The sequence below is a fragment of the Ursus maritimus genome, unplaced genomic scaffold, assembly GCF_017311325.1.
Source record: "Ursus maritimus isolate PB19 unplaced genomic scaffold, ASM1731132v1 scaffold_19, whole genome shotgun sequence".
Classification (NCBI taxonomy): domain Eukaryota; kingdom Metazoa; phylum Chordata; class Mammalia; order Carnivora; family Ursidae; genus Ursus; species Ursus maritimus.
This window is the reverse complement of record NW_024424341.1, coordinates 14,975,631-14,999,407: the sequence shown is the minus strand read 5'-3', so window position 1 is coordinate 14,999,407 and position 23,777 is coordinate 14,975,631. Positions and strand designations below refer to the sequence as shown.

Genomic DNA, 23,777 nt, shown 5'->3' with positions numbered 1-23,777 from the left:
GGGGGGGGGGGGCAAGTCTTCCCGCCCCTGACCCCACCCCCGCCACGTTTCCTTGACACCGTGCGTGTGTACCACACATTCTATAATCCTCTGTCTCCTTCCGCTTTCTAAAAGCAACTGTGCAGGACTACGATGGAAAAATAGTCCCTTGGCTACAGTGTTCCTTCCACAAGGAGGAGGAACTGGGGCGGGGCTTAAGAGCGGAAGGAACAGGAAGTCCATGATACTTGTGGCAGGATTGGGCTCCGCGCGCCCAGAGGGCGGGTCAAGCAGGCGGAGGGATCCATGTTACGCGGCGCACGGCCCACCGCCTCCATTTAAGGCGGGGAGAGCGGCGAGGGCGGCAGTTGCTGTGGTTTCCGAATTGAGGTGGTTTTTTTTCTTGTGGGAGCTGAAGTTTTAGGACGTAGCGTCTCGCGTCCAAGTTTAGCTGCGGGTGACTACAGATCAGGCGGTCAAGAGCGCAGCTTCTCATCTTCGGACCAGGGTCGGCCCTGCTTTCCCTTCGCCTCTTGGTTCCCGTATCTAGGTCGGCTCCGGCGCGGCTGGGAAGGCCGCGGGCGAGATGTTCAAAAACACATTCCAGAGCGGCTTCCTCTCCATCCTCTACAGCATTGGCAGCAAACCCCTGCAGATCTGGGACAAAAAGGTTAGGAGCTGGGCGGGGTGCAGGGGCCGCGCCCCCTCCTTGTCCCGGGGCTGGGGACGGGGTGGCGGGTAGTTGTGCCGAGTTGGAGCTCCAGAGAGGCCAAGCGGGCGCTGCTGTGACCTGTCCCCAGGCTGGCGTGACAGAGGCGCGAGGTGGGGACGTCGTGTCGGCAGCGGGGGGCGGGGGGGGGTGCGTGTGGGGTGGGCGTGGCTGGGGTTTAAGTGTCCTGCGGCCATGGTGTGGTTGGGACAGTGGTCCCTCGCCGCCGTCTTGACTTGGTCAGTCAGTTCCTCAGAGAGAGCCTTGGTTTCCCCCTTTATATAGTGGGATCGATAGTGCCCATCCCCTAGTGTGAAATGCATAAACTTGAGGTTGCTTTGGGAACATACAGATGAAAGAAGCTCCTGTTCACTGATTTCACAAATATTTACAGATATCCTGTTTTGTGCCAGGCACTGTGCTGGGCACAAGACACAGAGCCTTTGTTCCAGGCACCCTTATAGGGGTACAGCCAGAAGGCAGTTATGTTTGGATTTCATTCATTTGCTCCTTTCCTTCCAGTGATGTCAAACAAGGCAGAGTTCGTGGCTTTTGGCACCTGCTCCACATTCATTGCTACTTGGGGTCTGCGCTGTGCCTTCCATGCTTGATGTCTACATCAGGAAAATTGCAAAATGGTGATAAAGTTTTGTTTGGAGTAATAAGCTCAGAGCCAAGTATCAGCCTCATTATTTTTATTGAGGTGTCCACTGGATAACACTTTCACTGACCCCAGGAGATGATGACCCTGTCCTTCATCTCCTGTCTTTTTGGAGCTATTGAGTAGGGGACATGTGTGTCAAGCATGCTGTGAGTTGGTTTGCATTTTATTACTTCATTGTTCCATTTCTCATGCATGTTCCCAGTCAGCTGTACCCTTTGTTTTTTAAAGGGTGAGTTAAGACAGGTACTCTATTGCGGAAGACAGGTGATTCCTCAGGGGATCACAGAAAGAAGTGTTATGTTGAATGGTGTTTTTATAGAGATGGATGTGGAGTAATCTAAATAAGCAGTTTATTGGTAATGAAGCCAAGAATCTTGGATTTCATCTCAGAACAAGTCTTCGTCTTCCTGTATCCACAGAGAAGCGTTTTGGGCCACACAGAGATTGGGAGAGAACACAGATAGCCTTCGGCCTGTCATCACTAGGGATTTCTGCATTTCCAAAGCAGTTTTGAGGGTGGTGTGTTCTTAATGTCATTTTTATAAGATAGTTGAAAGATCTGAATATAGTAAGTTGTTTGGGCCTTATGCTTGGGTGAAAAATCTGACTAACTTTCCTCTTTCACAGTGCTTCTATCCACAAGTTCAGGCTAATACCAAGAGTATTACACAGGAAAGTGGTTCCTTAATGTTTTCCCTGCGTTACTGAGGTTTTCAGTTCCATGGTTTTGTTCACATTGGAATAAATACTGTAAACTCTGAAATTGCATCTCTGCAAAGAGAACCTGAAGTGAATGTCCCTGAGAACTTTGTAAGGATGATGGGTTCCCAGCTGTGGCTCGGCTTAACTTATGGGCTGTCAGGAGGCATGGAGAGAGTGACCTTGTGTGCTGTTGAACATGGAATTGTAACAAAAGTGTCAGTATGAGGCAGTTGAACTAGAGGATGGGACTTGATCTAGGAGAGGTTTACAGAGCAGGTCAGAGAACTTAACTAACACTGAAAAACTTCCAGCAGTAGAGAGGCCTCAGCATTTCTAGTAGGTGAAACTTGCCAGAGTTGTCCATTTTAACCCTTCCGGGGTCTAATCTTTTGTAGTGTGTTTTATTTTTCAAATGCAGCTTTTTGACTAGTCAACATGTTTACACACAGAATATAAAAGCAAAGTAACCATGGTGCACTGTGTCCCTTAACAACGCCACTAGAGGTCGGATGGTACCCTGATGACATAAACACGTGTGAAAACATTAGAACAACTGGCGGGGTTACACGGAGTAAATTAAACAGACATTTTGGCAAAGAAAACATTTAGAATAGCACTCATTTTGAGCAAAGTTCTGGTAATAGTAAAAGTTAATTATGTTTCTACTTTTCGTATTTAGACTGAAAAGTATTTAGGGGTGAATTTTTTCCCCTGGGGCAAGAGAAGGGAAGGGAGGAAAATGGCAATTTTGGGGTCAGATCCATAGGCTTTGTGCTATATGACAAAATACTCAGAAAGTGTTGGGGATCCAACCCAGTTGGGGAAACACTGGGAACTGATATACTTATCAAAGATTGATTGAGCAACAGTTAAGTCACAGGCACTGTGTAGATTTGGGGAGGTACAAAGAGAGAAGAAGACATTTTCCCTGCTCTCAGGAAGTAAGGCAAAGTTGTAGTAAAGGCAAAGTTTGATGGAGGGAGGGATGGACTGCCCACATTTATCTAGAAATGACCCTGAACTTTGCCAGTAGGTACATATGGCTATTTTTACTATTTTGATTTCACAAACTTTACTATTCTCCTTCCCAACTTTATGAAGACGGAATTTCTATAGTTTGTTTTCTGTGAAGAATAATCTTGGAAAAATTAAGTTTGTCTTCTGTTTAGGGTCTGTGTCTTCTTATGAACGTGAGGAGTGAATGCCATATTCCTAATACCAGTGAATTGACAAACTCCATTTTCATGGGTGTGGTTACTAACATTTGTAACATCTGCATTTATCCTATACTCTTTGAAGTTCATACCCCCCCCCATTCCATGCTTCAAATCTCAACTTAAACATTATTTCGTTGGAAGCTTAGGTCTCCTCTGTGCACCTGTGGCCCTCTACATCACACTGTATGGCGGTTGCCAGTTTATTGTGTATTTCCCACTAGACTGCAAGTTCCTTAAGGGGAGGAAAAGTATTTTACCTTGAAACCCCAGGGCTAGAGTTGGGACAGTGTGGATTTGTGTCCTGGCTCTGCCCTCTGTCCTGTGCTGTGTAACCTTGGGCAAGTACTTACCTACTCAGTTTTCTCATTTTGTAGTGATGCCACCTCCTCCCATGGTCATGGAGATTAGATGACGATGTATATAAAATGCTTGGCAACAGAGTTATGGCATACAGTATTAAATAGGGTAGGAAACCGAGGAATTTGCCCAAGAGTAAATAAGTCTAGGGGCGCCTGGGTGGCACAGTCGTTAAGCGTCTGCCTTTGGCTCAGGGCATGATCCCAGCGTTCTGGGATCGAGCCCCACATCAGGCTTCTCTGCTGGGAGCCTGCTTCTTCCTCTCTCACTCCCCCTGCTTGTGTTCCCTCTCTCGCTGGCTGGCTGTCTCTCTCTGTCAAATAAGTAAATAAAATCTTAAAAAAAAAAAAAAGTAAATAAGTCTATAACTGATGCCTAGGAATAGGAAGTGCAGTAAAGTCAGACTTCAGAAATTAGAATAATTTTGTCATTGTACCAGAGCTTTCCCAGTCCAAAAGCCTTAACACGGCTCTCAGGACACACAGCACATGGTCTGGTGCCCACTTCACTGGTTCTCCAGGCTCACCTCTCCCAGGCTCCCCACCTTAGCAGTGACCTCCTGCTGAACTCAAAGAGGTCGTGTTCTCGAACCTTCAGGCTTCTGTACCTGCTGGGACCCACCCTGCCACCTCCTCATTAGTCTCTAGGTCACAGTGCAAAGGCACCTCCTCAGGTTACATTAGTTTATATCCACTCGCCCGACAGGTTAAGTTCACTTATATACCCTTATAGAACCTCTACTTCCTTTTCATCGTACTCCTCGTACTTGAAATTAGCTTCCGAAAATCTATGCCTAGTTGCACTGTAAAATTCCTGATGGAGACCTCTGCAATAAAAACAAAAACAAAAACTTATCTGTTTATTTGAGAGCCCAAGAGAGAGGGTAGGGGAGAGGGGCAGAGAGAGAGGGAGAGTATCTCAAGCAGACTCCCCGCTGAGCCAGAGGCAGAAGTGGGGCTTGATCCCAGGACTCTGAGATCATGACCTCAGCCAAAACCAAGAGTTGGACCTTAACTGACTGCACCATCCAGGAGCCCCAAGACCTCTGATTTTTCAAACCAACAGCTTAGGAGAAATTGATGTTCCCTTAACTTCTGGGACCAGCAAATATTACATTTACTAAAGGACTTTTACGTTTAATGTAGACATTACTTCTGGTTTGTAAAGAAAATACCAGATGGTTCTATTCCCATTTATGCCTGTATAAATCATACAGTTTTCACATTTCAACATATAAATATGTCTAAAATGCTAAAAGTCTACTAGATGAGGATGTTAATTTCATATCATCTTCTCTACCTTTCTCGCCTCTCACCTTGTCTTTCAGCTGCTGCTGATTCTTGCCTGTTCCAAAGCTAAATATTAGAACCAGACTTTTTGTGGTTGTTGTTGGATAGTATTAGATTCCCATTCCCTGTTCCTAATTTTATTTATTTATTTTCCCTGTTCTCAATTTAAAAAATGAATTGTCTCCAGAAAAGTAGTTTCCACACCCTCGTTTTTAATTAGCAAACCTTATTGGTAAATTGTTAAACTGCTGCGGTTTCCAGTAGCAGAGTCGAGGGCATTTGGACGGGAAGGTAGTACAACTGTTTTTTTTTTTTTTTCCAGACTTTCCCTGGATCAGTCTGATGATGTTTCATATTCTGAGGAACAGCTTTTACTATAATTGGACGAAGGCATGGGTTTTAGTTATACTTGCCCTTGCAAGGCATTTCTACGAAGACTGGTTAGCAATGCACTTAATTGATCCATTGGAGCTTGCGAAGCCCAAGACTCGAGACAGAGCTATGCCCAGCTCTCCCCACAGAGGTCTCCCTCTGCCTGTTTTCAGACTTAGATCCCAGCCCCTAGCTGTGGGCAGAAACTTCGCTGCTGAAATGGACAGCTCTCATGGCTTAATGTAAATTGGAGCATGTGTCATTAAGACTAGGATGCCAGATGGCTGAGGGCTCAGCTGTCTGCCAGGATAAGTGGGTGGAGCCAGAGAAATGGAAGGTGGGGGTAGGGAATGCATACAACTCATGTGTTATTTTTAAAACACTTGAAGAAATATGGAGCATTGGCCAGCTTCCTCCCTATCCCAGGAGTACTTTTTTCCCCTCAGCTTGACCCTCCTCCCTGGAGCTTACATTGAAAAAAAAAAAAAAAAAAAAATCAGTGTTCTTTATTAGTTGCCCCAGCAACCATGGAAAGCCTGGGAGAGTGATTGCAAGAAGGGCTTGAAGGTTCCCTTCCTGGTGTCTGCAGAGGCTGAGAACTGTTCTCATTTGCAAAAGATAATAGGAAGTGCAGTAAAGTCAGACTTCAGAAATTAGAATAATTTTGTCATTGTACCAGGGCTTTCCCAGTCCAAAAGCCTTAACACGGCTCTCAGGACACACAGCACATGGTCTGGTGCCCACTTCACTGGTTCTCCAGGCTCACCTCTCCCAATGTTGGGGGGGATTGGTGGGGGTAGGGAGTTCATAAAAAAAAGTAAGATTGGCTTTGCTTCTTTTTTGGAGGAATGAAACACTTGTAGCCCACACCTTGATAGTAGGAATGTGTCATGAAATAAAAAAGAATTGACAAGTCAAAAACAATTGGCACTTTCTCATTTAGAGAGGGAAGTAAAATAAAACCCACTTCCACTGTAAGCAATAAATGCTGACCAGTTCATTTTATCTTCATTTCAAAGCCAGGCCTGCTTAGCGACCTCTGAACTGGAAGGAGCTAAGGAAAGGAAGTCAATGCTTTCTGAGGCTGTGTATCTAGTTATGTGTTTGTCAGAAACTGGACTGAGGAGGGGTTGGCTTCCTGGAAGATCTTTACAATTTAAGGTGGTGACAGCCAGATTGCCAGGGTGGTTGGGAGGCCTTGCCCCAAATTGTCCACCCCCCCTTTTCCCTTTGATCCTAGTTTTAGAGCCTAGAGAGGTTTTGGAAGGTTTCCTTTCAGTGCTCATATGTCTAATTAATTGCACCCCCACCCCACCCCTCTTTTCCAGTGAGTTTGTATTTGCAGCCCTGTGAACTTAATAAAGGAGAAAAATCATAATTCACTAACAAATCAACTTAATATGATTTGAAAGCTCTGGCAGCTGATGATATGAGAATACTTAAAACTCCAGAGAGACTGGTGGGCATTCCTTTGAAAAAACTGCCTTTTTTCCTGAGTTCTCTTGTTTTATGGACTATGTTAATTAACTTCGTAAGAATTAAGTCTGTGAGTGTGGTGGTTGATGTGTTGCTGAGAGAAAATTTTCTTTAGGAAGTTACTGAAAGTCTAACTAAAAATGAGCTTGCCTCTGGGGCAGAAGCAGAAGAGAATACACAAAGTCTGTTTTGGCTTCCAGTCTGTTGGCTTCTGCGTGCAGTGTAAGGCATTGTTTTCTTCTGTAAAGACTTGAATAATCGCATTTGCTGGGGTGAAGTCATCCGCTATAAACTTTGAGATGGGCAGAAGCAAGTTTCCTAACATTTCCTCCCTGTGAAATCTGGCTGGACTTTCTGGAGCTGAGAGAGAATTCTCACTGTGCTGGGAGAGACCTTCTGGATGTAAGATCTGAGGCCATGCTTTCAAGCAGCATTGGGTAAATTGCAACAAGTTGCCTTTTAGTTGTCCTTGAGCCCTTGATCTTTTCAAGTTAACCATCTGATTGTTGCATTATGTACCTTTTAAAAAAAGAATGAAGCTATATTAGATAACTGTAATTGTGTTAGAATAATTAGCAATATGTTATAAAATTAGTGTTTGCATCTTGTTGGAATACTGGCGGCTCTTAGCAATATGACTGCATCATGTTATTTGGAAATGGAAATAATTTCTCATTTGATTCCTCCTTCACCGACAAGTCTGCAGCTTGGGCTAGCAAACAGAGGAGGAATATTGCCACTTCGGTCCAAAGTATTTATATGGGGGATGAGGTGGGCAGTGTTGGCATGTGCTACACAGACCCAAGGCTTTGTGCTCTTAATCTCCCTGGGAAAGAGGCCCAGAAGTCGAAGCAGGAGGGCATTGGGTGTCGCCAGCTTTGTTTGAGAAGCACTTCAATGTGACATTTGTGTCTTAAGAACCTAAGAAATGCTGCATTGGCAGAGATCTGGGGCCCATCCACCATGCATTCTGTCTCTGATAATGGGCACCAAAGGCTGATTTGTGGGAAAGCATTCTTCTCGCTGGCAGCCTCCCTGGCTTTGTGATATACCCCAGGCTCTCTGGCTTCCTATAATAGTCCATGGTGGATATGTTATCCAGGAATTTTTTAAAAATCCTCCTTGAATCTATTCATTCTTGCCAACTCTCAGGGTGACAAATTCCAGAAGTCAGCAAATATTTGAATGCTTAGTTTGTGCCTAGCATGGTACTAAGCATTGTAGAAGAGACCAACAATGCTTAGTACTTGATCCCTACCTTTGAGGAGACAAGACTCAGTTGCATCTTGCAGAAAAAGCTGGGCAGTGGTGTCAGATGTCACATGGGAACACCAAGCACACCATAAGCAGATCAGATTCATAGGAACACAGGTCACAGAGACGAGGTCTAAACACAAAATGCCATATTATTAATAATCCCTTGTGAAAAATACAACTATCTGTCAGACTTGACACTGTGCTCTCTCTTTATATGCAAGCCCAGTGGAAGGCCAAAGGATTGAGTCCTTGACTCTGACAGGCCAGTACAGCCATTTTCACTCTACCTGGAAAAAGACTACATGCTTTTGGTGCCTACTGTTCTAAAGCTGGTTGATCTTTTTCATGTGTGAGTACACGCGGCCCTAACAGGCCAGCCCCATGTCACAGTGCCTGTGCCCGACTCTGCTCCATCCCTATAGGTGCTTCAGAGTTGAGAGCTTGAAGGTAATTGTGCTTTCCTGAATTATTTTGAGAAGGGAAACCTGTGTTGAGTGTTGATCCGTCCCCATCTGTACCTCCTACGTATGCAGCAGCAGACAATACAAAACAACGTGGGATAAAGTGCTGAATTATGTCCTCTAGACCACATGAGCCAGACGAGCAGATCAGAAAGAAGAGAGGTCCGTGTGGGACGAAATGCTAAAGAAGGCTTCTGCGTATGGCAAAGATGAGACTTGAATTCTTACTTTAGAAAGTTGAAGTGTAAGAGACTCGTAACGATAGAGAACAAACTGAGAGTTCCTGCGGGGGAGGTGGGTGGGCGATGAGCTAGATGGGTGACGGGCATTAAGAAGGGCACTTGTTGTGATGAGCACTGGGTGTTGTATCCCACCAGTTCAGTGAGTCACTGAATTCTGCTCCTGAAACCAGTATTACACTGGGTGTTCGCTAACTAGAATTTAAATTAAAAAACCAAAAACCAAAAACTTACAAAGCTGAAATTTAGGGAGCAGAAGGTAGGGAAGGGGAAGTAGGAGCACAGGACTAAGCACTGCAGGGGCAGAAACGATGCTTCCTACCGGGGGCGGCATGCTTTCATGTTTCGGTTGCCACCCTCCTCCTCAGTGGCACTCAGCGTTCGGCCTCTCTGGCTGGAGTGCATGAGGCAGTGCAGGGCAGCGGAAAGCCTGGTCATTGATCCTGACTCCCTCAGGATCCTCATTTGCATTCCCCGGGTGTCCATGTCCACATCTGTAAGGTACCACCGCCTTTGTGATTTCTCTTGTTGTTAGGATTAAGTCAGAGAGTACATGAATGTCCCTGGTGCGCAGTGCATACAACATTATCCTGATGTACAGATTGCCAGGTCACCTGCGGCTCCTGTGCTCGTTGATGGGACCCTGTCACAAAGTTCTGTGCTATGCCCCAAGGGCTACTGTGGTCTTCTTTAAATGGTCCCATTTGGCCTTCAAAATCTTAACAAGGTTATTGCCAAATATTTCAGTACTGATCAGTTTAATTTTCTTCATTGTAGGTGCGGAATGGTCACATCAAAAGAATCACTGATAACGACATCCAGTCCCTGGTGCTAGAGATTGAAGGAACAAATGTCAGGTAAGCGGCCCCTCCGTTTGCCCAGAGACACTGTGCACGAGCAAGGCAGTACTTCATAGAGGTTAATAGCACAGACTGCGGGGCCGACCATCTGCTTACACCTTGCCTGGGGCAAGTTACTTAATCCCCTTAGGCCTTAGTTTCCTCATCTGTAAAATAGGGATAACAGGACACCTTCGTTATGGGGTTATTGTGAAGATTAAGTAAGTGAATTGTGTATGAGCACACTTAGGACCTGCACAGCCCGTAGTAAGTGCTGTGTGTTAGTTATCTTATTATTAATACGTAACCAAGGCTTGTGGACGTGCATGGAGGGATGGCACTAATCATCCCGTGGGTGGCCTGGGCCACAGTGGTCTTAGTTTGGGTTTTCTATCACTTGATGGTTCTCTTAGACCAGAGGGGAGTCGTCTTTGACTGGAGGAAATTGCTCAGCTCGTTGGCCTGGCTTTGTTTTTCAGGTATTTTCTTGCTGATGTCTAGCTCTGTGAAGCTTTTGTTTCAGGGTCCAGCATTGTTTTTTTTTAAAGCCTCAGGATTGAGGGATTATTGGATGATGTATCTGGATCTTTTAGATCTACTCTCCAATTCACCTCTTGGACCGAGTGTTTTCGCGGTGTATACCACAGAAGAAAAGGCACCTGGTGTGTTTATTAGTGTCTCCTCTCTCTGCAGCACCACATATATCACGTGTCCTGCAGACCCAAAGAAGACGTTGGGGATTAAACTTCCCTTCCTCGTCATGATTATCAAAAATCTGAAGAAATATTTTACCTTTGAAGTACAGGTTAGTAGATGCATACGAATGTGTATACTCTTCGGTCTGCCAGGGGGATGGCCTATCAACTTGCAGGACAAGAGTAGCTCTAGGAAAGTACCCTTACTCTTTCGCGTGTCTTCGTTTCTGCCTCTGCTAGACACTTGATGCAGCCGTTATTATTATGATATAAATTTGGTGTTAGTACTCAACCTTTAACGCAAAGTTTTTAAAGGAGAAGCAAGCACCTAGGAAATCTGAATGATAGCTACAGGATTTCAAAGCTTGAAGGTTAGAGTAGTGTCCATTCAATACTGGTTACTGTAGGCCTGTGTTCTAGTATTTTTGATTTTTCAAATGGAAGAACGTTTATGAAATCATTCTGTGGTCTCTTGGCCCTCGGCTGTGTCATGTGCCCTAAGCAGCTGGTGTTGTCTCGGCAACGGACAAGATAAACTTGCTCCTTCCGGGCCATCTGCATCCAGTGTGACCTGTATCTGGTCTGTTTATTCTCCCTTGGGCCTCAGCCTTGGGAAACCGGGCTGCGGGAGCTCAGGCCCTTGCCTCACCAAGGTTGTTTGCTTCTTCCAAGGTAGAGTGAATGTGGTGGCTCTTTTTCTGTGTTTCACAGGTGCTAGATGACAAGAATGTGCGCCGGCGGTTTCGGGCTAGTAACTACCAGAGCACCACCCGAGTCAAACCCTTCATCTGTACCATGCCCATGCGGCTGGATGATGGCTGGAACCAGATTCAGTTCAATCTGTCAGACTTCACTAGGCGGGCATATGGCACCAATTATATCGAGACCCTAAGAGTGCAGGTACTGGCTCCTTTTCTGATGGAGCCCCAAACGGGAGAGGGGAGTGTGTGCTGCCTGTCACTGTCCAGAGGGCTCAGAGACGTCCAGGACACATTCAGGTGTCTGCTCAGATACAGTGGGAGAACACAGCAAGCAAAATACCGCTCTTGCCAGAATCCATAATATCCCTAAGCCAGGCTGAGGAGATGCCAGAGAGATGAAGCTCTGACAGCATCATGGGAGGGGCTCCAGGAGAAGCAGGAAAAGAGGAAAGCCGATCATATTTTGTCCCTTAAAATAAGTCTTGCACCCACAGATCCATGCAAACTGTCGCATCCGACGGGTTTACTTCTCAGACAGACTGTACTCAGAAGATGAACTGCCAGCAGAGTTCAAACTGTATCTCCCAGTTCAGAACAAAGCAAAGGTAAGCTGCCCTTCCTCAGAGGAGGCCAGATGGTGAGTTGGGGAAGCTGGAAAGTGCGCTCGTCTGAGGTCAGCCGCAGAGCCTCTCCATGTTGACATGGGGGCTGGAGCACCTTTCATCCTACAATCTTCCTAAGGTCTTCTTCCACCATCAGCCCTGAGTCAGGATCAGTCCTGTGCAATGTTCTGTTACTGCTGTCTCTCCCTGCACAAGGTGATCCTGCCCCTCTCGTGGGGACAGCCTGCTGCTTCCTGCTCACAGACCTTCCTTGGAGAATGTCTTCCATCCGAACCTCTTTAGCAGCCCCAAATTACCAGCAGCCCGTTGGGCTCCTCTAACAAAATGGTGGCTGCTTACGTGCCTGACTGCTGCTGACATTACGCATTTCCGCACAGCCCAGCGTCCCCTCTGGTGTCATCAGAGATTGGGGTGGGGGGTGGTCAGTGGCACTCACCATTTATTTTCTGATAACTTAAACTGATGCTTCTTCTGTTTGTTTCTTTTTCTCCAGCAATAACTGGAATGCAACTCTAAGGGATAGCCCCTGGATATGGCTCTTAGTTTAAAAAGGAAACTACCTGGAGGACAATGCAAAAAAACAAATATTTCTATTAGTTTACTGTGCTGTGGTTCTTTTATCTATTACTTGGTGTTCCCTGTTGTGGACACCAGTGACCATGCCATAATGCAGTAATTGCATTGTAAGTACAGTGGGGAATTAGCCGTCCTTTGGAATATGAATGCTGCAGTTTATCCTGCTGCCTGCCTCAGTGTGTGGGGAGATACACTCACCACGAACTTACAGATTTAAAAATGTCCCATAAGGCAATTCAGACCAATATTTCTTCCTACGGTTTGTTCATTGTTTTATATATTATCTAAATATATGTATATGCTGTGTAATACTCATAATCCGGAAATGAATAAAATACTATATTCTTGGTTTGTAAATTTGTTCTTAGTTTATTTTTTTAAATATTTTTCTTTCCTTTGTGATATGAACATAGCGCTCTTTCCAAAGAATATCCCATACACTCGTGCTATGGAATAGCTTGCAGTAAGCACTTAAAGACCAAGACAGACCTATAGATACTGATTTAGAACAACTTCCAGGATGAACTAAATGGAAAAAAATGTGAACAGCGTTTGACCAGTAGAATCATCTTACTGGGGGTCAGGGCCCATGTCAAGCTTAAGACAAAGTGGCATCTAGTCCAGATGGCTCTTTGTATTATTATTATTATTATTATTATTATTTAATTATTTATTTGCTTATTTATTTAGAGAGAGTGAGCGTGGGTGAAGGGGCAGAGGGAGAGAGGGTGAGAGAATCTGAAGCAGACTGAGCTGAGTGCGGAGCTTGACGTGGGGGTCCAATCTCACGACCCTGAGATCACAACCTGAGCCAAAATCAAGGGTCAGATGTTCAACTGACTGAGACACCCAGGCACCCCCAGAATGCTCTTCGATTCCTTAGGAAGTTGTCCTGTTGGAGCCCCACATCCTCTCTGCAGCAGCACACGCAGTGTCCCTCAGCATGGCAGCCGATCCTCACGTCCCTGTTTGAGCTCCAGATGAAGTGCTTGCCTTGAATTTAGTACTTGGAGGAAAAGTGTTTCCTTAAACACTTGAATCACATGAGAACTGAAACCATACCCCTCTTTCCCTGCTCACACTTCTTCTTGGGCATATGCTTGGTTAGTGGAGTGACCGACTCTGGCACAAATAAATTCACAAAAGTTAAACGCCGACATGATGCAACTCTACCATATGTAACATTTCTGGGGGAAAGCAGCGTGGGGGCAGAGACAAGCATATGCAGATATGTCTAGGTCTTGAAGGATACAGAAGAACTGGTACAGTGACATCTGGAGAGAATGGTTATTGTATCATGTATAGACTTTGGTATGATAAATTTTTTTTTGAAAAGTAGTATTTATGTAATAAGAATTTCCAAGTCAAGGGGGGTGCCTGCGTGGCACAGTCGTTAAGCGTCTGCCTTCGGCTCAGGGCGTGATCCCAGGGTCCTGGGATCGAGCCCAGCATCAGGCTCCCTGCTCTGCTGGGAGCCTGCTTCTTCCTCTGCCACTCCCCCTGCTTGTGTTCCCTCTCTCGCTGGGTGTCTCTCTCTCTGTCAAACAAATAAATAAAACCTTTAAAAAAAAAATTTCCAAGTCAAGAAAAGGACAAAAGCCCTTCCTAGATCCTGGGTTCGCCCCAGGGAACTCCCCCGGATCTGGTTCCATTCCACAGGGATGGCACTGGAACTATGGGCACCAGCCATCTTGACTTCGATGAGAGGTAAAAACAGCGCTGACTTCAACATGGCCATTGCTCCCTTCTGTGAGGTTAAATGGCAAGAAGCACTATTCTCCCGTGTCGTCCTCTTCCAGGGTGTGCTGTGGGTAAGCACCATGTCTCGGAGGCAACCGGGGGGCTGTGGTGGGGGTCAGGGGTCTGGAGGGAAAGGGGCTCCACTGCTACCTTGCACGCCTCACGGAGTTTGTTTCTCCCCACAGTTGCTGAGTACCTGACACTTAGGTGGGCTCAGTCAGGACAACTCTGCCCTTTTTTTTCCTGCTAAAGACTAGACGGGAGCCACCTTCCTCATGGATGCCACCCCTCTGACAGGCACCAGTGGGTCAGCACGCAGAGGGCCATCTGCCGAGGTGACAGTGCCTCTTCTTTCAGGGCCAACCCCAGTCACAGCTGGGTGTCGTCCCGCTTCTCCATCCTTAAACATACTAGCATTGCCGTTGTTAGACTCCATGTGCCTGTCTCCTGAGCCTTCAGGGTTACATTACGGTTGGAATCCTCAGCAGTGGGGGGCGGTGGGGTGGCCAGGGACCTCAACAGAGCTGTTTGTCTCTGGTCACCGTACAGTGAAATCTTCCTTCCAATATGGGGTCTATTGTGGCATGAAAGATGCTTTTGTGGAGACGAGAAAACCCGGTTAACTTTCCATCACTCTTCAGTGCCAGGCCATCAGTGAAGTGCTCCTGGAAGTCCAGAGAAACACAGTAACACACTCTCCTCCACACAGAGCCCCTTTCACCCTGAGGCACTTGTCGGACTATGTATGGGGATTACCTCACCTCCCTCTTTGGGGTGGAAGGCGGCAGCTGTTGACTTCCCAGATGCTTTACATATCCGTCCGAGAGGAAGTGAGGGGGCGTTGAGGGTGATGGGATGTATTATCTAAACTGGACCCAGGCCAGTGTGAATTGTAGCACCAATGACTGCACGGCCCCTTGCCCTCGGCCTTCCAGCTCACCAGGAAGATGGTGACAACCAGTTATGAGGCCACAGAAAGGAGGAAGGGACAGGCTGTGAGGGTTAGTGGCCTCTTTCACGGTGCCAGGGCCAGAGTGACCTTAGATTATAGAAATTGAAGCAGCCAGAGTTGTATTATGAGGCTCCCTGGAAGTCACGGCGTGTTTTAGAAGGAATTGCCTTCCAAATGAGAGCGTTGGTTAATGTCATGAACTCAGTGGGATAGGTATGCAACCATTCCCAGCAGGACTCATCTTGGGGGAGAGTGGATCCACGATGGCCCTTATTTGCCACTGGCCCATTGAATGCTTTCCCTGTAGCCAGGCCAGCCCCCTCCTGGGGCATTTCTCAGGAAGACAGGTATGCCAGAGAACAGCCTCCAAGCTGATTTCCCCAGCACCTCAGCAGCTTTAGCCAAAAGCCTCAAGGATCAGGGAATTCACTGAGAAAGATCTTGGCGCTCTCTTTGTCTAGCCCTCTGTCCCTCCATTTTACTGCCAAGGATACCACAGCCCAGAGAGACACAGGCTAGCCTCTCAAATAGTGGCAGGGGTGGAACAAGGACCCGGATCACCTGACTGGAGTCCTATGCCATCCCTGTCGTCCTGGCGTTGGTGGCCCCTTGCTTCCTGTGTGGCTGACTGTGAACTTTAGGTAGAGGGCAGTGAGAAGTCAGAGAATCCCTCCAGGTGGCTGAGTCAGGTCAGACACGGCTGCCGGAGAGAGCTCGAGGACCAGACTCAGCTCTGCCTTTGCGGTGAGGGCTGGCCTGGTTGTCACTTCACGGTTGCATGTTAGCGGACCTTCAGCGACGGAGGCTAAGGGTACAAAGTGGTAGGGGCAAAGGTTTGCGTTTCACTAATGGGTCACACAAGTAACCCATGCTCATGGGAAGTTTAAACCACACAAAATATATGAAGTAAGATGGAAGCCCCAGTTCCCATTTCTGAAAGTGTTTGAAGGGGCGAAGTGTTAACTACTTCACAAGCATTTGTGTTACTGAATTTTCACAGCCCGGAAACAGGCCCTATTACTCTCATTTTACAGATGAGGACACCAAGGCACGGAGACGAATGTGCCGGAGCTCACACAGTGATACCCCTGCTGACAGAAGCAGATTTCAAACTCAAGCTGTCGAACGCCCACGCCAGGCTCTTAAATCCCTTGACGTCTTTGACCTGCTGTTTCCTCCTCTACAAAAGCAGCCAGGTGAGGAAATTTACCTCAAAGCTGGGCTGTGAGAGACTCCCATGAACGAGGGATCCGATCAGTTGTGTTGTTGTCACACCGCAGAATACAATACAGCCCTGAAAAGGGACACCGTGCGGCAAGGGGCAGCAACAGGGGCAGCACACAACCACCACGCGGCACAAACAGCAAGGAACCAAGGTACAGCGTGTTAGGAACGAGTCCACTTCTGATTTTCAGAAAAGCCAAGCGGTGCACTGTTCTGGGTGCACTGATAAACAACAGTCCCTAGTGACAGGCAGAGGACTGAGTATCTCCGAGCTCAGGAGACTGCTTTAGCTGCAGCGGTGGGGGGGGAGGGGCTGGACGGGATGGGATGGGGACGCCGTGAGTGAGGCGAGAAGTGCTGCCGGGGACTTCCGAGGGCCACCAGGGCTCTATTTCCTAGCCTGGGCAGTGTTTACACACGGGTGTTTGCTTCAGTACAATTTGAGTTACACACTGTTGAAGATGTCCTTCTGATTGTATTTCTCACTTTTAAAAAGGTCACAGTCAGATTACTTAGCCCTGGCCTATTAACATGCAGGCTCTTGGGCCCAGCTCATTAAGATGCAGATTCTCTGGCAGTGGGTCTAAATCTGGCCCAGAAATCTGCATGTTAACACCTTCTCCTTGGTGATTTTTGGTGTTTCGGTCACTGGAGAGGCTGCTCCAAGTTGGAGTGAGCAAGAGTCGCGTGCAGAGAGGCCAGATGCTGGGAAGAAAGGAGAGCATAAGGCAAAGCACCTCTCGAGGTTTAAGTTCCTTTTATACAAAATTCTAGTATGTCACTTACATCTCTGCCCCTTTTCCAGAACCTGAAATATGGAGTCCTATAATGCAAACCACCACAGCCTCTGGGCTGTGGCAGAGGCCCTCCAGATCGTAAATCCACCAGGCTCTGAACATCTGGATGGAGCATGAGCCTTGGAAAAATCGTGCCTCTTGGTATCCATGGTGTCTGAAGCAAAGCAAAACAGTGTGCGAGGGGTGGGATGTGGAAGCACGTCGGATGGATCCCCTTATTCTCTGGGGCAGAGAATGTCACCAAGAGCCTCTGCTGTTTCACTGCATGAGGGGAATGGAGATGAACAGGGACTTTTGTGAGTTCTCTCGTCACGTGGGTCTCCCCCAGCTCTCTTCCTTAAAGTCCTCAGTTGCGAACCCTCCCAGTAGTTGGGAGGGAATACAGTCAATTTGGGAAATGCAAGAGAATCAGTCCATGTGTACAGGAGCATTTGGGTTGCAAGGCGCCCTCCAAAGCGGCCTCCCTTCCAAGACTGCTCTCATTTTCACTCGAACTCTGAAGAATAGAATGCTTCCAAGCCTCTTTTCTTGGTGTTGAAACCTACCAAAGGCAACATGTCAGGGTCTTGGTGACTGTCAGTAGCCGCCACCTGCGAGAGGTAGCGCTGAGCCGTAGATCTCTGTCCCTCGGGGCTGGAGACCAGCCAGGTGCCGCTCTGAAAGCACAGCCCAGACCGAGCGTAGGACGTTGTCCAGTAAGCATGTGAGAAAGATTCGTGCCACCTGTTCCGAAAGCTTGGCCAAGTGTCTCTTTGCTCTCTTCTGATGCATTTCCTTGGGGAATGGGAGGATGTGTGATAGGGGATCAAATGGGAAAGCAGGATCACAAGAGAATCCTCTGCTGAGTGTGTGCAGGTGGGGGCAGGGCTGAACTGCAGACCCTGCAGGCGTTCCAGACTAAAACATTCTGCAGGGCTCAGGTGGCTGGGCCTGCCAAACTCTTAGGCCCCATTTTCTGGGGACACAGGTACCTAGATAACGTTTCTGGGCAGTCACATATTTGGACTTGACTCATTTCTCCAATGAATAGGTGTTTCTGAGATTCCTGTATAGTTACAGGAAGTAGAGATTCTTTCCCAGAGTCTGTGCTCATGTTGGCTGTGCTGGCAGAGGGCTGTGGAGGGGAGATGCTCTGCACCACGAGCTCTGTACTAGCCCCTGCCCTGGCCCCAGGGAATGCCAGCCTGGTGAGTGGTGAGCATCACCTTCTTTCACTCCTGGCTGGGTACTTCGGCCGCTGTGAACCTCATTCAGACATGATGTCTCAAGCCTAAATTTCAGGCCTGTTGTAAATGTAAGGGCCAGCGCATTTCCCAGTGAAGGCTCATTTCCCAGAGGATAGGCCCTGGCATCAGCAACAGCTTCCCTGCCCTCTTAGGGCCCCATCAGGCAGAAGGCCCCAACTTCCCGGGAATCAAGGGACTTGCTGTGACAGCTGCCTGGGACAGCTCCACCCAGAACAGTGAACTGGATGCCTCCTCTCAGCCTCCCCTTTATTTCCTGTCTTTTTTCAAATGTAAAAATAGAGTTCAAAGCCCCCATAGTCCCACCACCCCAGATTACCGTTGTTACAATCTTTCACGTACTGCTTCCAGTGTGTCCCACGTATGTTGCGCCAGCCTGTGAATGCGGTGGCCTGCAATGAACGTTGCCTCCTTGTATTGACGCCTTGTGCAGTGCTGGCCCTGTGACTTGCTTTAACTATGGGATGTGGCAGAGGTGATGCTGTGCCCGTTCTGAGCCAAAGCCTTACAGAGGCCTAGCAGTTTCTGCGTTTTTACTTTTGGAAACACTCTTGGCGCTCAGCCACTCTGCTGGAGCCCTCATCTCCAAGACTGCCTCGAGAGGCACCTGGATGAGGACTGACCGGGAGGCCCAAACTATGTGCAGAAGCACGGGCTCAGTTTCCAGCTGAGCAAGGCTACGCAGGTGGCTCCCAGCAAGACCAGCCAGGGAACTGCCCAGAGAGCTCAGCCCAGGTGCAGGAACCAGGAGTAAATAAAACAGCGGTGGTTTTAAGCCAGGAAGTTCTGGAGTGGTTCACTAGGTAGCAACAGATTACCAAAACCTAAGGGACACAGGACACAGGTACAAAGCATAGCTGGCGGGTCCCCTTTAGTACCTACCCCTTCCCTGGACTGCCCCCTTCTCAGACGCCAAGGATAGGAAAGGATAAATTAATGCACGGGACAGAGCACGTAATATTTATTTACTTGCTATCATATATCTCATCTCAGTTCCCAAAAGTGTATGAGGTGGTTTACCAAAAATATATGTAAGATTATCTTCAAAGTTGGAAGAGTATGAGGGCGAAGCAGGGAGGGGGTGGAAGGGAGAAACAGGGCAGGAGGAAAAGCGCCGCCCACCAGGTGAAGTTCCGTGAGGATATGCCCACTCTCGTGTTTGTGTGGGGTGCGGGCTCTAAACGTGGCCTTGAGAGCCCCTGAGACCAAGACCGGGAGGGAGAAAGCAAGGATCAGACCTCCCAGCGAAAGGGACGGCTGGGAATGGGTGTGCAGCTGGAGGGAGGAGCCGGCAGGTGGGAGGAGCCGGCAGGTGGGAGGAGCCGGCAGGTGGGAGGAGCCGGCAGGTGGGAGGAGCCGGCAGGTGGGAGGAGCCGGCAGGTGGGAGGAGCCGGCAGGTGGGAGGAGTGGGAGGAGAGAGTGGCCCCTGGGTAAGATGGCGAGTCCCAGCCAGACTACAGCTCTGGCACAGAGGAGCCACCCTGAGAGAAAGGCAGCAGCCTGGAAGGTAGGGAGCGCCCTAGTCCTCGTAAGACGTGCCTGGGGCGGGCACTGCGGTGATAAGAGCCCTGCCTTGGGGATTCAGCTCCCAGCTGTCTCCGGGCCCTCCTCAGCTCAGTCGTGCCTCCCCTGGTCCTTGCGCCTGAGCTAGCCCGGGGTGAGAGGTCGTTGCTCAGAGTGAGGCCTGGCCGGTCCATTTCAACAGTGAGGTCCAAAAGAGCTCCCCATCTCCTCCAGCTGAGGGTGGTTCTGCCATTTCAATGTTGTGTCATCCTTGCCAGGCATCTGTTCCTGTGAGAAATACCATTAGTGACGGTGTGCGGTCAGGTAAAGGCTGTAACTTCCATCCTTTGAATTTTGTTAGGGGTTGGGGGTTGGAGGAGGGCTTTCTGGAGGAGGACTTTGAGGAGTTAGGGGCATGGACACTGGGCGGTAAAGGGAAGGGCAAGCCGGAGGGAATAGCAGGAGCAAAGGCCCAGAAGTGGGCACTGGGCTTCCTGCTGTAGAAGAGTAGGCAGTTCCTTCTTCCTGACTTCCAGGGAGCGGCTTCAGGCTTGGAGGTGGCCCAGTGGCCACAGGTGAGCCTGCCTGGGGTCCTGGGCTGGCGGAGGCTGCCGCCCTCCAGCTCCCCTCGTGCTTCCTGCTTCGGGGGAGGAGGACTTTATTTCAGCGGGGAAGGCAGCCCCGACACTGGGGTGGGCAGCCTCCTCCTCGGCCCCACATCCACTGCCTCAGCCTCCAGCTCTATGGGTTTGGGCCTGGGTGTAGGGCTGAGGGTGGGGGGCTCTCTGGTTCTGTTCCCCACCCCTAATCCCTTGCAGCTGTTGTCCTCCCCAGCAAAGACAGTTGTGTTGGAGGGAAGGGAAATAGTTATTTTGAGTTGGTCACTGGCTTCTGACCAGGAGACACGGATGGCTGTGTTGAGGCCTGGCAGCAGGGTGGGTTGGAGGGGCCAGAGCTGGGCCTGACTGGGAGGGCTGCCCTCATGATTAACTGCAGGAGGTGTTGGGGGGCAGGACATGGGCCTCCCCGAGACCGGGGCTTGTAGAGGACAATGACAGGCCAGGGAGGAAACAGGCTGGAGATGGGGCATGCAGAACCTGGAGCTAGTGTCCTGAGTGTGGTGTGGATTGGCTGGAGGGGGTGGGGAAGGTGGACACAGCTTCCCTGTATTGGTCCCTGTGCCACTGGCAACAGTGGGGAGGGAAAGAGGTCCCTGTGACAGAGACAGGGGCTGTGGGGGAGCTGGCTGGGCAGCCTGTGGTCACTGCCCAGACCCCCCTCCTAGGCAGACCTCCCCAACACCTCCCTCCCAGCAGAAAGCAAGTTTGGTGGAGATCATACTCTCTGGTGGCACCTGCCCTTCTTCCCCATGGGGTCACTGCAGGGCAATGAGATGAACAGGTGAGCGCACTCTGAGAGGGGGAAGAGCCACGTGACCAGAGGTTACGCCCTTCCCTCTAGGACATGCCAATGTGGGCTTGAATCCCGGCTCTTACCCGCCTTGTGAACTCAGGCCATAGAGTTGACCTCTCTGAGTCTTTTACAGAAACAAGAATTACAATAGTGATAGGCACCTTATAGGGCTGTGGCGGGGATCCACTGAAAATGGATGGACTGTGCTTAGGGCAGGACCCACCAGGATTGGCCTCCCTCTAGGGCCCTGGCAGCGTGTCTGCCTTCATAGAGGACGCCAGGAGGGATTTCATGAAGAGGAGAACGGAAGAAATCTTCACCAGGGAGGAAGGCAGAGGTTCCCAGAAGCTCAGGGAAGAGGGAGGAGCCCACTGGCCTGTAAGGTCTGAGAGGCAGGGCCCATGTCCATTTTTCCAAGTTGTATCCCCAGCACCTAGGATAGTGCCCGGCACAGGTCTAGGGCTCAAAGCACGTCTTTTGAATGAATGAATAGACTTTTGAGTGAATCATGGCTCCCTGGAGTGATGACCTGCCCTGGGCTTCTGGCAGGACTCAGCCTTCAAATCCCTGTGCCTGGAATTTGAACACTGAAATACAGAGAGGAGGGGACAATTAGCAGCAGGGGCTCAGGAAGCCAAAGTGAGAAATGGGGCCAACAGAGCAGGGGTGGAGTGGGCCCTTCCAAGGGCGAGGTGACTGAGACAGCATGCAGGCTGTCCCTCTCTCGCAGGTGCCCCCCAATCGCCCCAGCTACCTAAGTAGTCAGAGGAGGGGAGCAAGAAAGGGAGGAGCAAAGTGCTCCCTTCCCCCATCTGAGAGACCCTCCAGCACGGGGAGCTCATTCCCCTTCATCTGCAGGCCTCTCACCAAGTAAACCCTGAGTCCTGCTCTGTATAGGCCTTGACACTGGGAGCCGGGGCTCAACCACAGCCCTTCAGAGTGGCCTCTATGGTGGGTAGGAATCCAGAGAGGGCAGGAGGAGAGAGAGCACTCCTTGGAGGAGTCCATGTCTACTGTCTGCACTGAGAGCGAAAGGGTGGTAAAGGGGGGAAAAAGGCAATGACTTTCCAGGCAGAAGGAACAGTGTAGGCAAAGACCTGGAGGCTGGAGAGAGCCTGACCAGTTTGGGGAACTGCAGGATGTGAGAGGGGGGTGGGGGTGGAGAGACATGGGGTGAGAGGGGGCACTGGACGGGACCTCCACTCTGGAGTCAGAGCCTGCCTGTGCCACAGCATCCAACCTGGCACCAAGAGGGGCAGCTGCACTCGAGTGACTTGTCCTCAGAGCAGAGCCAATTGCCAGGCCTTGGGGCTCAGCTCTACTGCTGGCTGATTGTGGGACCCCTTCCTGGGATGACTCCCCCCATCTGCTCAGTGAAGGGGCTACCTTGCTGTTCCCTAAGGCCCTGTCCCTGGCTCAGAGGGGCCTGGGCGGGGGGTGCACTGTGGACTTGTGGGCCTGGGGCAGCAGGATGCAGAAGGGACATGAAGACAGTCGGGGGCAGGGTGCAGGCTGCCCTGTGTGGCCTTTGTCAGGAAGCTTCTTCCCAGGGACCAGCGCTGTCCAGCAGGTGCTGCCAGCATCACTCCAGGTCCTTGGATCAGGCTCAGAAGAGACAGATTCTGATGGCTCCTGGCTGGGTGGCTTTGCTCTTCCCTGGAGAGACCCTCTCCACTTTCCCCACCCACAGAGGAGGTCTGGGTTCCATGGTGCCGGGCCCTGGGCTGCCTGGATTTTCAGGGACGACTGACTCACAGCTTTGGCAGCCCTTTTCCTCCAGCTGAGGGCTGAGGGGGACTGAGCCTTTCTCTGGCGTCCTTCCCACCCCTAGCTTCCTGCCAGCTTCAGGCCTTTGCAGATGGGGTGAGGGTCACGTTTTTATCTGGGGCTTTGCTGTCCGGGTCCCGGGAACCCTTTCCTGCAGATTTTCACCTGTGCTCTTTACAGATGCACCTGCCAAACAGGTGTTACTGCCCCACCTGGGTGTGTGTGGGGGGCACTAATGTTCCAGAGGGAGCAGGAGCCCTGCCTGATGATACATAGCTGGGCAGGGTCAGACTTGCAGCTGTGAGGTGTAGAGAGCAGGCGAGCCACTCCCCATTCTCACAGGGAGGGCGCTCTGCCGGAGGACCCCACATTGGATCCCATCCAACCTGCAAGGGAGGGATGGGGCCACTGGAACTCCAAAGTTGCTTCCCAAGGGCATCCTCAAGAACATTCCCTAAGGCCTAAGCCCTTCTGTCCTTGGGATCCTGCCAGGCAGGGGGCCTGGTGTGTGTGGGGTGCCTGCCACAGGGAAGCAGGGAGCACAGCAGTTATAGGCATGGCTTTGGGGCTCAGCCAGCTTTGGCTCTAAATCCCAATTCTACGTCTTTCTCAGTGCCTAGCTTGAGAAAGATGCCTCAGTCCCGGGCGGAGAACTACTGTGCCTCACTCTCAGGGTAGGAGGAAGGGTAAATGAAAAGAAATGATCTGTTCGTTCTCTCCTGGAAATATGCAGCCTGCACCCACTGTGGGTCAGGCCTGGGGGCAAGATAAAGGAAAGAAACGAACAGAAGTGCTCTCACGGAGCTTACCTTCTAGCTGGGGAGACTGGCAGCAATTGCACCACAACAAGGGACAAAGGATGAGGCCGGCTAGAGGGTGAGCAGGTGGGGAAGGGCAGGTAGAGTGGGGAGCGGTGAGAGCAGGCTCTTTCAGATGGCGGCCAGCAGGCCAGCCTCCTGGAGAAGAACATTCTGGGTCCCC

General features: G+C 49.8%; 1 protein-coding gene across 1 annotated transcript; it reads left to right on the top strand.

Annotated features, from left to right (window-relative positions):
• The first annotated feature begins 304 nt into the window (after nt 1-304).
• Nucleotides 305-12,513, top strand: CFAP20 (cilia and flagella associated protein 20). Its single transcript, XM_008702585.2, has 6 exons — nt 305-649; nt 9,500-9,579; nt 10,255-10,366; nt 10,968-11,156; nt 11,452-11,562; nt 12,074-12,513. Exons 1-6 carry the CDS (start codon nt 566-568, stop codon nt 12,077-12,079), a joined length of 582 nt encoding a protein of 193 aa, XP_008700807.1. The 5' UTR covers nt 305-565; the 3' UTR covers nt 12,080-12,513.
• The last annotated feature ends 11,264 nt before the right edge of the window (nt 12,514-23,777 follow it).